This window comes from Pan troglodytes, chromosome 12 (assembly GCF_028858775.2).
Source record: "Pan troglodytes isolate AG18354 chromosome 12, NHGRI_mPanTro3-v2.0_pri, whole genome shotgun sequence".
Classification (NCBI taxonomy): Eukaryota; Metazoa; Chordata; class Mammalia; order Primates; family Hominidae; genus Pan; species Pan troglodytes.
In genome coordinates, this window is record NC_072410.2 from 25,944,625 (window position 1) to 25,958,737 (window position 14,113).

The window sequence follows — 14,113 nt, forward strand, 5'->3', positions numbered from 1 at the left end:
GTTTTTGTAGTGAAAAATCACAATTCTAATATAAGGGGCCACCCATTTTGTTTTGATTCAAACTGTGACTTAGCCAGCAAACAGTCAAATGACCTTCCCGTGACTGCAAAATATGAAATGCTTCACCATGCTAATTTTCTCCGTATTGTTCCAATTTTAGTATTTGTGCTGCCAAAGCTAGCACAAAGCCTTACTTTTACATATAACTGCTGATAAGTCATGGATGAGGGTTAGCTCTGTTAAATCTAACTAACAAACTTGAGACTTAGATAATTCCAATGAATGGCTTCCTGTGAAGTAGAATCCGAAAATATTTTATAAACTTGAGATAGTGATGCAAGCAGCTGGAGAGATCTTCATTATTATAGAAAACAGATCACTTGAGGGGCCAACCACAAGTTGATGCCTACTACTCTAAGGAAGGATGGCATAGAAGCTTCCAATGCCTGAGAAAAGCTCTTACACTGTTTATTTAAAAAGTCTCTGGGTACAGATCTGGTAGCAATAAAGAAAAAAACTGTGATCTCTCTCTACAACATTATTTGAATATCTCTGATAGTTGAGAACTATCCCAACTAATATTTGCTTTAAAGAGAAAAAAAAGGGACTCAAAAAATAACTCACCATGAAGGTCTAGAAGCCCAGGTTAAAATGTGGGCTTTACATCAGGTTTTGAGAATGGGTGAGAGTGTCAATTTGCTCTGTATGTGTGTTGATAAAGTTAGAATATCCAGCTAACAGAGCAAGGTTCTGCTGTTTTGGAAACAATGGCTTAGGATATAAGTATGTGCAAGTGAACTAAAAAAAATAGTTGTAACTTTGAAGCCTTTTTATGGATCAACATGAAGATTGAGGGATCTCAAACAGAAAGGGCATCCTGGTGGCAAAGGTTAATCATTACCAGACTGCAAGAGTACTTTCAATGGCAAGAAAGCAGCAACAGAATCAGCGAAAACAAAGCAATGATTAGAATGTCCTTTCTCCTTCTCCTTCTGACTTGTAGACACTGATTGTCTTCCTTGGACTTAGGGAGCCCCTTAGGTTCTTGAAAAATTCCATGATCAGGCTATAGTAGATGGTCCCCAGTACACAGCTCAAGGTTTTTTGATAAACTGGACATTTTGAGACCCAAATAACTAATTAGAAAAATCAAAGATGTGAAACTACTTTATCCTAGGCATGGGGGTTATACTTGAAATAAAATGGACAACATTGGAATCCCTAAGGAGAAAAGTCCTAAAAGTATCCAAATCAAGAATCCTGCACCTACTGCTACTTATCTAGGCTTTTGCTTGATTTCTTTTGCTTGATTTCTGGCTGATGAAGTTGCACAACTCTCGAAAACTTAAAAACTTGAAAATTTGTCACTTGAAAACTACTTGAACCAAACTATGCAATCTCACCTGATATATAAGATGCAATTGTTACAATTATTTTAAACTTCAATTTAGTGTTCACTAGCCTTTTTATGTAAAGACTTACACTCTATTCTCAGCCTCACTGGCATAATCTCCTGCAATCTTTCGAAACGCATCTCGAGAAAACACATCAATATTGTGCTGCAGAAGAAGAATGACTATATCTTTTTCTCCAAGAGTAACAGCATGTATGAGGGCTGATCTAAAATAACAGAGAGGTAATTAAAAACTTTAATGACATTTTAAAAGCTAAGTTTATATACTTTATCAACTTAATATGTTGCCTGTCCATGTAGAATTAACCCAATTACATGTACTAAGAAACAAGCATCTTGGGTGCTCAAGGGTTTATCTTTGCAAGTTACCACAAAGGTTAAAAGCAAGGAACAAAAAGGAAGGCTCTTGTCCTACTGTGGGTGGTATGACATAAAGTTGCTAACTTAAAGTCCTTTGATGGGCAAGAAACTATGCTCAGGCCACCTATCTACAGTAGGCAAATTTAAGTGAAAAATTATTCATTTCTTCCCTAGTCTGATACTATACATTATAATGCAAAATCAGCTAAAGGGTCAGATAAGAGCTATCTGCAGGCTTAAAACAATAATATTAATAGGAATGCTAATAGTAGTAGTCATAGCTTCAGTTAACGATGCTGATAAGCATGTGCTAGGCATTTAATTAAACACTATATATATATATATATATATGGAGGATAATAATATATCCTTCAAGGATGGTTGTGTATAAGTAATATCACATATATATAAAATTAGTATATTATATATAATCTATAAAATATATAATATACATTGTATATTATATATTATCTATAAAATATATAATATATAGTGTATTATATATTATCTATAAAATATATAATATATAGTGTATTATATATTATCTATAAAGTATATATTGTATATATTATATATTATATATGATGTTACTTACATTATATTCTTACATACATATGTGTGTATATATAATATATGCACATACTTATATGCTCAGCCATTGTTTCCAAAACATCAGCACCTTGCTCTGTTAGCTGGACATTCTAACATTATATATATATATATAATGTTACTTACACACAACCACCCTTGAAGGATATATTATTACCCTCCTTTTCACAGAAGAAAACATACTTGGCAATAAGTAATGTTACCAAGGTCACACAACTAGCAAGTGGGAAAGCTAGGGATTAAACCCAGTCCTGTGTGAACCTAAAGCTTGTCTTCATTAAAGTTTTATCCATTTAAAGCTATCTTTTCTCCCCCTCCCCATATCAATTAAAAACAACATCAAAACACAGTAGAAATGAAAAACTAACATGAAACCCCTTTAGCTAATGTAAGATCATACAATCAAAAGCATCACATTATTACACTGTAAATAACACCACATCATATTACAAATAACAAACATCTATCAATATACAGAGCTTTCTATACATAGAAGCCTTTTATGTGTATAATGTCTATATAGAGAGACGAATCCTGCTATACACTGTTCTTTATGTTACTCAGTCCAAATAATTGTTTTTCTACCTAAGTGATGATCTGTGTTGATATTTCTCACTATATCCCAATAATTAAAAGTTAGTCTTCTTATTAATGTAATATTTGTGACTTGAGTGACTGCTACCACTCTAAAATGACACTCAGGTTTAAAAACAACACAATAAGAACTAAGGTCTGTACCTGCCAAGATAATCAATGGCATTTACATTTGCTTTTTTCTTTAATAAAAATTCCACCATTTTCACTTTTCTTCGACTCACAGCAAGTAACAGTGGCTGAAATTCACACTGTAAAATAACAGCAACAATTTATAATCACAAAATTACATATTTATCAACTGAACTGAAAACCTTATGTAAGTAAGATCCTGTGAGCTTCAATATATACAATTGAAAGGTCGTAAGAGGTAGTCCCTTTCTTTTCCCTCCTCGGTGCTTTTCTATGTTCTGCTCCTTCCCCTGGAAACAACCTCCTCTGCCTCACCACAAGAACTCTGGTCATCTCCAAAACTCGCTTCAAACATTTCCCAGTTCCAAGAATCTTTGCTTCTGTCCCAGCATTTAGCATGGCATGTTTCAAGGATTTAATTGTTTCCCACCTGAACCAAGAGCTTCTTGAGGGCAGCAGCTGTATTTTTTTCCCTATGTCCTCAAACTCTAAGACACAGTAATAAATGTTTCAGGTATTTTTATTAATGATCTAAACTATTATCTATAGAGCGGTGTTTCTTAAACTATTAATATATTCCAAAGGATATTTACTTTACCAGAATTTGAACATTATACCCCAAAAGAGAGACTCCATGATCACCCATGTTTGAAAAATGTTACAAAACTGCATTATGTGTCTAGTATTTGAGAAATCTTTTGAACTTCACCTAATCCCTATTTGTAAATACTTATTTTGGAGAATGTTAACATTTGAGAAATGAGAGTTTCAGGGATACAGTTGTGAGAGCTTACCAGTAAAGGTGGAGGTTTCCTCTGGGTGACACACACTTGCCTCATTCTCTTCTATCGATGGTGTGAGAATCTCAGGTGATAATGTCAGGAGCTCCTGAACACCTGAGCACCTGACATTGTCATCTGAGATCCTGACACGATTGACAGTTCATTTGAAGCCTCTCTCTTTTTAATTCGGAGAGCCGGGCTCTGAATTAATAGAGATAGGCTTCGAGTGAACTTTCACTGCTTATTATTAAATAGTCCATGGGTTTTCTCTAGTAATATTTTTATCTTAGCTGTCAGAAAGCTCTGTATGAAATGTTATTCTCAATTACAATCTTAGGACCCTGATGCAAATATTTATGTAATTATAATCTTAGGACCCTGGTACATAACTCCTTTAAAAATCTATTTGTATTCTAGTTTCCAATTAATTCTTACTTTTTTTATTTTAGGTAAAATATCAATCAGAAATAAAAATACAATGGCTTATCAATTAAAGCTCTAATAATGACCTATATGAATTATTTATAGCATAATGAAAGCCACTAAATTATTTGCATCTTTTATTTATTTATTTATTTGGGATGGAGTCTCGCTCTGTTGCCCAGGCTGGAGTGCAGTGGTGCCATCTTGGCTCACTGCAACCTCCGCCTCCCGGATTCAAGCACGAGAAATTCTCCTGCCTCAGCCTCCCGAGTAGCTGGGACTACAGGAGTGTAGCACCACACCCAGCTAATTTTTTGTATTTGTAGTAGAGAGGGGGTTTCACCGTGTTAGCCAGGATGGTCTTAATCTTCTGACCTCGTGATCTACCTGCCTCTGCCTCCCAAACTGCTAGGATTACAGGCGTGAGCCACTGCGCTCGGCCAATTACTTGCATTTTTAGGAGGCAATGCTGAAGAGAAAAATATAATGTTGTCTGCAATATGCATAACCTATGCAACTATACCATGATTCACCTTAAAAAGCTTACATGCATTCTAATGGGAAGATGATTATTTATGGTATGTATAAAGAAAAATAGTTTATAAAACACCACCATCTAAATTCAAAAGTTCAACCCGATTACCAAAGGATTTATATAAAATACAGACTCTACATTTAAATAAATGTAAAATGTCTTAAAAACCTTGAAATATTTACTAAAATATATTATAAAACAGGGCTTGTAAAGTCATCCCTACAGAGGCAAGGGAGATGACCTGAGGAAGTGAAGTACCTAGGTAGGCACAGTAGCAAAATGGAGACCACATGCCTCATAGAAAGGGGCAACCTCTGCACAGCATCCAAAACCTGAGATAGGCTCAAGGGACACCAGATTGGATTCTTGAAGAGAAGCCTGGAATCCAGATCTGTGCACGAGTCTCCTAAACCTTCCATGTTGAGACAATTTGTAGACGCAAACTAAACACATCTATGGGACACATTTGGACTATAGACCTTGTATTTTTATATTTGCTATGGATATGTCTCCAAGGGATTGTATATAAAGCAAGTATTTTCATGTAAAATACTTCCTTTCTTTAGTTTCAGATTTTTTTTTTCCAAAATAGGCCCAAGAATGCAATAAAAATTGTTACTAAGAGTCATAATACCCACTTTGAGCACTTTTACAACATTCATTCATTTATAATTTATGTTTAATTTTCCCAGATTGTTCACCAAATGGATAATTAGTTCATAGGACTGCTGCAACTAAATTATTAAAATAATATTAAATTATAATTCTAGTTTCTATATTGTAACCTAATTTTTTTTACTTTAGGTAAAATATAAATCAGAAATAAAAATACAATGGCTTATCAATTAAAGCTCTAATAATGACCTATATGTATTCTCTGTATTCTTACTAACTTCGTGGTTTTCAGTGTTTAAAACTGCTATCCTGATTATGCCACAGTTCTATATACTTAACTGACATACTGAGGCAGTCCATAATAGAGCTTCAGCTTTAAAAAAAGGTTTAGAATTTTTTACTATTGTAATTGAGAGAACCCCGCTTTTAATAATGATGTATTGACCTAATCACCAGAATGATAACAAAGAGACTCAGAGTCCTGAAAGAGTCAGTCTCTACTTATTAAAAGAGTCCACAATAGCAAATTTCTAATGACCCTATGAATGGCAGTGAATAAGTGATGGTGGCAAAGAAAAGGTGTTATTCTCATGCTGATAGATACTGCAAATAATAGTCCTTTTCACTTCCCAACCACAGAGGTAGAGACAGGTAGGTAAAAGTCAGGCCAATATTATTGGAAAGGAGAAATTTAAAGGAAGCAGCACCTATCTCCAGCTCTTCTAGAGATTTTTTGTGTGTTTGAGATATGGGAATTTATATTACACTTATCTATTCAGTGGTTCTTAACCAGCAGCGTATCAGTGTCTCAAGAAATGTTTTATTGTTGTTGTTGTTGTGTTGTTGTTGCTGTTAGAGGCAGTGTCTTAATCTGTTGCTCTGGCTAGAGGCACCACCATGCCCAGCTTCAAGGAAATATTTTAAAACATACATGTCCAGTAATATTTAATAGTAAATATTAGATTTACTATATTAAAATCTTCAGGGGATATCCTAGACTTAGAGATTTGCTTTTAATTTCCCCAGGTTACTGCCATGCACAATTCTAACTGCGAACCAGCACAGTTGATAATCACTTCAGTCTCATCTCTCACCCACGTGGCAAATTCCCTTTATCGTTTGGGATTTGGCCGAAAAGAGGAAAGAGCAAAAGATAGAGCCATTCACTAAAAACTTCATTTACTTTTCCTGGGTAGGGGTAGGGAAGAGACTAGTAAGCTCAGAATCCAACTTGATTTTACTATTTATAAGCTCCTTATCTCCCACCTGCCCATCAAGACATTCTGGACTTGAGAGTAGAGTTCAGATGCTTATCTGAGTGGCTGTTTCTGCCAGAATTGAATAATGTCCATTAATTATGTGTTCTTCTCTCTGCTGAACTGTGTGCCACTTCATCACCACTATTCACTGCCAACCTGGTTTCCTCAGAGTCTTACCAAAATTGATCCCTGGGCAATTTTACAACTCACAAACTCTTTCCCAAAGTAAGAATAATCATCCCCAAAACTGAAGCGATCCTTGTCTAAACATATAAATTGAAAACAAACAACAAAACACACAAAAACCCTCTCCACGGTATTTTCCCTCATTACCTAATTTCCAAATTAGCTTGTGCATTTCTGATTGCTCTCCTTTTCTTCATTTTTCCCTCTTAAGCCTTTCCACAGAGGAATCACTTTCAAATGAAATCACCTTCACATACAACACTTGTCAACGCAACAAGATGTATATTTATTGTGAAATTCTTTAATTTTCTTTGAAATTTAAAATAAAGCCTATTTATAAGGGACAATTTTACTTTCCCGTGTCACTTCACACTGATTAGAAAAAAACTAATTTAGTGGAAAAACACTTAACTATTACCTTTCCCAAATTCAGTTGTCATGAATTATAAATTTATTGTAATTCATTTGTTTTTATAGTTATTTACCATAAGTGCATGGAAAAAAAGCTGTTCCCTATAATGCTTCTTTAAAAGTTCCAATATTTAAAGTAAAATCTTAGACAGTTAAGGCATTTCAAAATATTTTCATTCAAGGAATGTTTGAGCTTCCACATATGAAAAATTGACCCTTACATGTGTCAATGTTAAAATAAATGCATTTCAGATAGTTTGAAAATAACATTGGTTGACCTATACCTTGCTGCATTCTTCAATATTTGCACCATATGAAAGAAGTTTTTCTATCATGGATGTATCTTCATTATACACAGCGTAGTGTAGAGCAGTCCTTCCAAAGAAATCCGTAATATTTGGATCAGCGCCATTTTGCAGCAGAATTGTTGCACAAGCCTCCTGCCTCAGTTGTACAGCCTGTCAGTATTAGACCGAGAAACATGCAAATACTGAAAAATCAAAATAAACACTCCGTAGGATTTCCTACTAGTTATATGGTGGTATTCCAATGAGATAAGTTCATTTTATCCTATGTACTTCAACCAAATCCATCTCATGCTCAAAGAGTCAGCTACTATGTACCTTGATCAGAGGTGTCCTGTCTTCACGGTCGCAGAGGTTAAGCTCACATTTTCTGGACACCAGGAGACGTACCATTTCCGGTTGGCCAGTGGCACAGGCCAAATGTAGGGCAGTCCTGTGAGAGTGACAGGACTTTTTAAAACATGTAACTGTAAGCATTAATTAGCATGTTATTTCTCTGTCTTCAAAACAAATATGTAATTTTCTTGTGAAGAAAGTACAACATTTGTTAGCGCTTATTACTCACCACATTAATGAAAGAGCAGGCTATTTAATAGAAAAGCCTTGGCTTTTGGATTCAGTTTAATTGGGGCTTAAAATTTACTGTAAGCACTGTCACTTAGCTGTTATTTAGCCTTTCTTTGCTTCAATTTCCTTATCAATAAAATATGTAAGAGAATAGTAGCTAGCCCACAGAACACTGCTGTGATGCTTACATAAGAATCTATGCACAGCATTTAGAACACTTTCTAACACAAATAACAGCTCAATAATTTTTAGATATTACTACTTACAAAGACATTTTAATTAAGTAAAATGATACAATCCTATCTACATTGAGGTATCTATTAAAGATTAGATGTATCATTGTATTTCAGTCATTCTCAGATGCTCATTTTCTCACCATTCTCTTATATAAGCTACTATTCTCTTATATATTAACATCTCCTGACATTGGAATACTGTTTACAATTAATTGTTTATTACATTTATAACTGGCAACATTTTAAACATTATCTTATTGATATATAAAGTAATGTGGCATCACCCAATCCGTGATGCCTTACATTAAGTGGGATACAGTTCATAGAACAGGCAGTTCTACTCATATAATTGGCACCTAAATAAAGTACTGTGGAAAAAGAAGGCAAAAATAAAAAAACAAATTTTTAAAACAAAGTAATTCTTACTTCAATTTTCAAAAAAAAATAATCCAAAGAAAACTCAGGATTCAAATGAATAGGTATGGCTCATTTTTTTCAATACTTACAGAATGTTGTGTAAATTAGGTATTTGCAACGATTAATAGTAGTATTTGAGACTGTCATAAGTTTCTGAAATGGCAGTTAAAGGTTATCTTTCACTATTTTCTAACTTCAGAATTGCTTTTGTTTAAAAAAAAAAAAAGGTATAAAAGATCCAACTGGGATTCAGTCCTAATGCTTCCATTTTAAATCTCAGCTTGCTCAGGCTGGGCAGGTAAACATGAAGTTGTTAAGGGTGGAAGAGTCCTGAGAGATGGTGGAATGTGTCTGCTACATAATAGGTATTCAGGTTATGCTTGATGAATAACTGGATTGAAAGAATGCATACATACAGTTGGGAAGTTTATTATGAAAAAAACTATAAATTAAAGCAGTGCTTTTGGAATAGTGATAATCACTTATATTTGCTCATTTTCATTTTCATGAGGACACTGATAAACTAAAATAATTAATTTAAAATTGTTTGCTTATATGTAATAAAACTATAATAAAAACCTATTTATATACTAAAATCTATGCATAATAAAATAATCAAGCACAAATAAAAATATTCCCTCTGCCTCTGAAGAGGCTAAAAGTTCACAGAAGATACCAATAAACAAAAAAATAAAAATAAGGCCAGGCACAGTGGCTCACACCTGTAATCCCAAAACTTTGGGAGGCCGAGGCACGGGGATCACCTGAGGTCAGGAGTCTGAGACCAGCCTGGCCAACATGGTGAACCCCGTCTTTACTAAAATATACAAAAATTAGCTGGGCATGGTGGCGCACACCTGTAATCCCAGCTACTCAGGAGGCTGAGGTGGGAGAATCACTTGAACCTGAGAGGCAGATTGCAGTGAGCCGAGATCATGCCACTGCACTCCAGGCTGGGCGACAGGGTGAGACTCCATCTCAAAAATAAACAAACAAACAAAAAAATAAATAATAAAATAAAATAGAAACTGAGAATTATTTTTTCTTTGCAAGATTTATATTTCTTCTTTTTCCAAGGATAATTTCATTAATAAAACACATTTACTAGAAGTTTTAAACATACTGATCATTTATACATCACGGATAAGAAAAAATATCACAATACCCCTGCCAGAAAAGAAGAAATGTTATATTTTGTACACATATTTGGCTTACAAACACCATAGATTGTTTGTGTGTATGTAAAATCAAACCAACTTTTTTTCAGAGTACATCTTCACACCTCAACATACGTCTGTATCTACTGACATCTGCAAAGGTCCCATATTGTCCCATCCTATGGATGCACTGAAATTTATTGATAAATTTACAAAATTTATAAAATCCATTATAAGGGGTTTTCCAAATACATTGCTATTTTAAGCAGTGCTGAGAAAAACAAATTGCATGTATCTCTATTTCCTAGAGATATTTTAGTATAATGGAATTGATGGGTGAAGGGCACATACATTTTTACAGTGTGATACTTACCAACAAATTGTCTATTTGAAAAGTCATCAGAAATGTAAACTTTCAACAGCAGTATATGTACTGCTACCCTTTACCCTCACAAACTTGTGGATAGAAAATAGTATTTCATTCCTTTTTTAACTTAAATACCTTCTCCTCCCAGGAACACTAAATATTTTTTCCCATGTGCATAGGTTGCTTGAATATCTGAAAAATAAATGCTTTGCTGTATTTTAAATGAGACTTCTTGTTTATTTGAAGAATTCTCTGTAAAATGAAAATCACTTTTTTATCTAATATGTATATACACATATTGTCTTTTGTTAATTTTTTCTTATAAACTGGATTTTTTTATTTTGCTAAATCGACCTTCAGAATGTGTGCTTGTGATATTTGTAGGAATATAAACATGCATCAATATAAGTAGGCATTTGTGTTTTTTTCTGTTATCTCTTATTTTGTGCATTTAAAGTTTTTAATCTACATTCCATAAAGAACTTATTTCTGTGACATAAAAATCTAGCCAGATTTCTCCAAATAGTTAGCAGGCACTTCATTTATGAGTAATTCATCTTTTCCTACTAATATGAAATGTCACCATTATCCAATTCTATTAGATTGGTGCAAAGGCAGTTGCGGTTTTCGCCATTACTTCTAATTGCGGCAAAAACCGCAATTGCTTTTGCACCAACCTAATAAATTCTTACACATATTGGTGCGTTCCTGGATTTTCTAACCTGTTCCATTCACTGATTTGTTGTTTCAGCTGTTAGTAAATAACTTGTGGAAATTAACAGCACATTTTCATATGTAGAAAGGCAAGTCTTTTTTGACTCCATTTCAAAAGTTTTCTTAATGTCGTCACAATAGTAAAAGACAGCATGAGTAATTCAAAAATGTTAACACTTTGATAACTTTATTTGGATTATGTAAAATTTATAAACACAGAAAGAGCTCAGAACTTTAGAAAAATGTGTCTTTCTATTCAAGAACACAGACCGTCTTCCCACTTCAAAGTTTCCCTCTAAGATCCCTCAGTGAAAACCAAATTGACATAGGTGTCCATTGGTATCAAATAAATATTGGATTTTTATCCAAAGAATTTTTAGCCAGGAAGTTGATATATTATGGAAATGATTTCTCTCGTTATGCACCTTTCCATAATGTATGTAACATTATACTTTAAAATGTGCACGTTAAAAATAAAACGCTGTACATGCTGAATTTTATTAGTGAAATCACTTTAAAATGATTTATAAAGAAGCAGCATGGTGAGTGATTGGAAACCAGCTGAAGATTTGTTTTTGTTTTGCTGCTTGTGAAAATGACCTGGGTGCTCGCCCCCGCCAAGGTTTCCACATCCCAGGTGCGGCTGAGCCTGCCAGGAAAGAAAGTCCAGCCCCTTTGGTGACAGGACTCGCCCCCCTCACCTCTGCACCCCTTTCCGCCACCCCATTCACCCCCACACCTCACCCCCATCTCCAGTCCTCTATCCCATTGAACCCTCACCCCATCTCCCCACCCCACACCGTCCACGCCCCTACCCCCCAAGCCTTCATTCCATCCACCTCAGCCCATTCACGCCCCCACCCCATGCACCCCCTACTCCCCACTCCCATCCCCCAACTCACTCCACACCCCGCCACCCCATATACCCCCACTCCCCAGGCCCCGCTCCACTCACTCCCACCCCAGCCGGGCACCCCCTAGCCCCCGTCCATACCCCGAGCCCCTGACCATCCGCCCCGCAGCCCTCAGCCTGGAAAGGGGTACTTCTCCACATCCACAGGCCTCCTCCCGCAGCCCCGGCTCCCGGCCCCCATTACCTTTCCTTCCTGTCTCTCTTATTGGCGTCATAATACGTGAGCAGAAGGTACTTCAGTTTCTCCAGATCACGATAGAAGACAGCTCTGTGGATCCTCTTCAGATGATACAATTTAATGTGGTATTGGGGAAATGCGAAGCCATCCGAGCACAAGCGCTCTCTGAGGGTGGGCCACCTCTCCCGCTCGTAGTCTTCCATAATCGTCGGCTGCAAATTGTAGCCTGCAGCCGTATTTCAGCTCGCCTTCGGGGATCGCCGCCTCCGAAGAGCAACAACAGGCAAAGCAGTCTGTCCACGGACCTTCGCACAGACTCTCAGCGCCTCCCGCCTCTCAGCAGAAACGCCCAACAGAACGGTTAGGACCAGCGAGCACGCGCACCTTAGCCGGCCCTGCCCAACAGGCCCGAGGCAGAGAAACCGCCCTAGCAGCTCTCGCGCGCCCAGTGCAGGCGGCGGTTGCTACGGAGGTGCCGCGGGCTGGCGGGGCTCCCTGGAGCGCGAGGCGCGCCCTGCCCCAGGGCCTGTTCAACTGTCGCCCGCGCGCTCTTCTCTTCCACAGGCTCCCGACGCTCGGAGCCCCCCGCGCTGGGCCCTCTGCAGCCCAGGGATGGGGTTGAGTGGTGCTTCTCCGCCTGGTGCCACCGCTGGGCCCACAGCCCGACATCGCCACTGCGTCGCCCCCGGGGTCCGCGCTGATGGCTGCGAGGCGGGAGGACGGGATCCGGGGTTGCCACAGCTGCAGCCAGGGCACCACTTGCAGGCGGCACTGCAGCTCGGGCTCCGGCGGGGGCTGGCGGGGCTCCCGTGGGATGGCCTCCTGGGCCCTGAGTGCGCCCCCATCAGGCCGGAGGGTGCGCGCCTCCTGCACCCCCGGCCGAAGCCCATGCCCGGCGCTCCTGCCGCAGACTGCCTGACTTGCCGCGGCCAGGCTGGCCCCGGGGTCCGCGCGGCTGGAGGCGCAGGCCTGGTCGGGGATTCCCAATCCTCGGGGATCCCTGCTCCATGTGCTGGTGGCGGCTGCAGCTGCAGCGCCCGTGGGCTGACGTGGCTTCCCGGAGCTGCGGCCGGCCAGCGCCCAAGGGCCCCACAGGCTGCGCTGCCCTTTCCAGCTGCTCCTGACCCGCGCCCAGAGCGCAGAACCTGACGCTTGGCACTCTGCAGCCACCGGGATGAGGCTGAGCGCCGGTTTTCGGCCTTGTGGCGCCGCTGGGGCCACAGCTTGACTTCACCACCCCATCGCCCGAGTCCTGTGATGGGCAGGTGTGAGGAGGGGCAATCGGGGTTCCCAAGGCTGCTGCCTGCATGCCACTCCGTGAGGAAGTTGAAATACGTGATCTCTAAGATTCCTCCCAGTTCTTCACCTCATGAGACAAATATAAATCAAGTAACGTCCGTTATTGTGATTAGAAAAGCTGCATTTACACACGTTAGCCACTAGATGGGGACGTGCGATTGTTACATGGCTGAAGGTTTCCCGTATTTATTTTTTATTTGGCCGCTAGAGGGCACGCCTGCACTGCACTTAAAGCTGACTACTTTTAAGGAAAGACAAAGGAATTCTTGGATTTCTCCATTTTCCTCATCACCTGTGCTTATCAGAGAATTCCAGGGGCAAGCTACCCTTTCCAATTCATCACTAATTTATAAACAAAATTCTAAGGAGTAAGGAATGCTTCTTACTTACTTCCTATAACATATTTAAGAATGAACGCTCAAAATAAAAGTAATTTATTTAAAACTTGTGTTGAGTAATTATAACTGCAAAATTTTTGCTCATGTTTTTCATATGCTGTTCATTTGCAAATTATTAGAAATCTACATATTCTGTTCATCTCAGCATTATTTATAACAGGGAAAAATTAGACACTAGCCAAAAATCTAAAAACAGGGAACAGTAAGGAAAAAACAAATGGTTCTTTTAATCATCATCACTA

At 38.3% G+C, this 14,113-nt stretch overlaps 1 protein-coding gene across 24 annotated transcripts in view; it reads right to left on the minus strand.

Annotated features, from left to right (window-relative positions):
* LOC107973137 (ankyrin repeat domain-containing protein 36C) overlaps positions 1-13,911 on the minus strand; it is a 126,639-nt gene extending 112,728 nt beyond the window's left edge. For 15 of the 24 annotated variants that reach the window (XR_008546474.2, XR_008546475.2, XR_008546473.2 and 12 more), the window contains exons 1-5: positions 12,181-13,911; positions 7,944-8,058; positions 7,605-7,778; positions 3,122-3,228; positions 1,483-1,620 (exon numbers count right to left, since the gene is read on the minus strand). Coding sequence is in view for 6 of the 24 variants with exons in the window: in XM_054678646.2 (XP_054534621.1) it covers positions 1,483-1,620; positions 3,122-3,228; positions 7,605-7,778; positions 7,944-8,058; positions 12,181-12,377 (731 nt within the window). In the remaining 18 variants the exon portion in view is untranslated. The remainder of the gene's footprint in view (positions 1-1,482; positions 1,621-3,121; positions 3,229-7,604; positions 7,779-7,943; positions 8,059-12,180) is intronic. The other 9 variants (XR_010149313.1, XR_010149312.1, XR_010149309.1 and 6 more) reach the window with 5 other exon arrangements.
* Between the last annotated feature and the right edge of the window lie 202 nt (positions 13,912-14,113).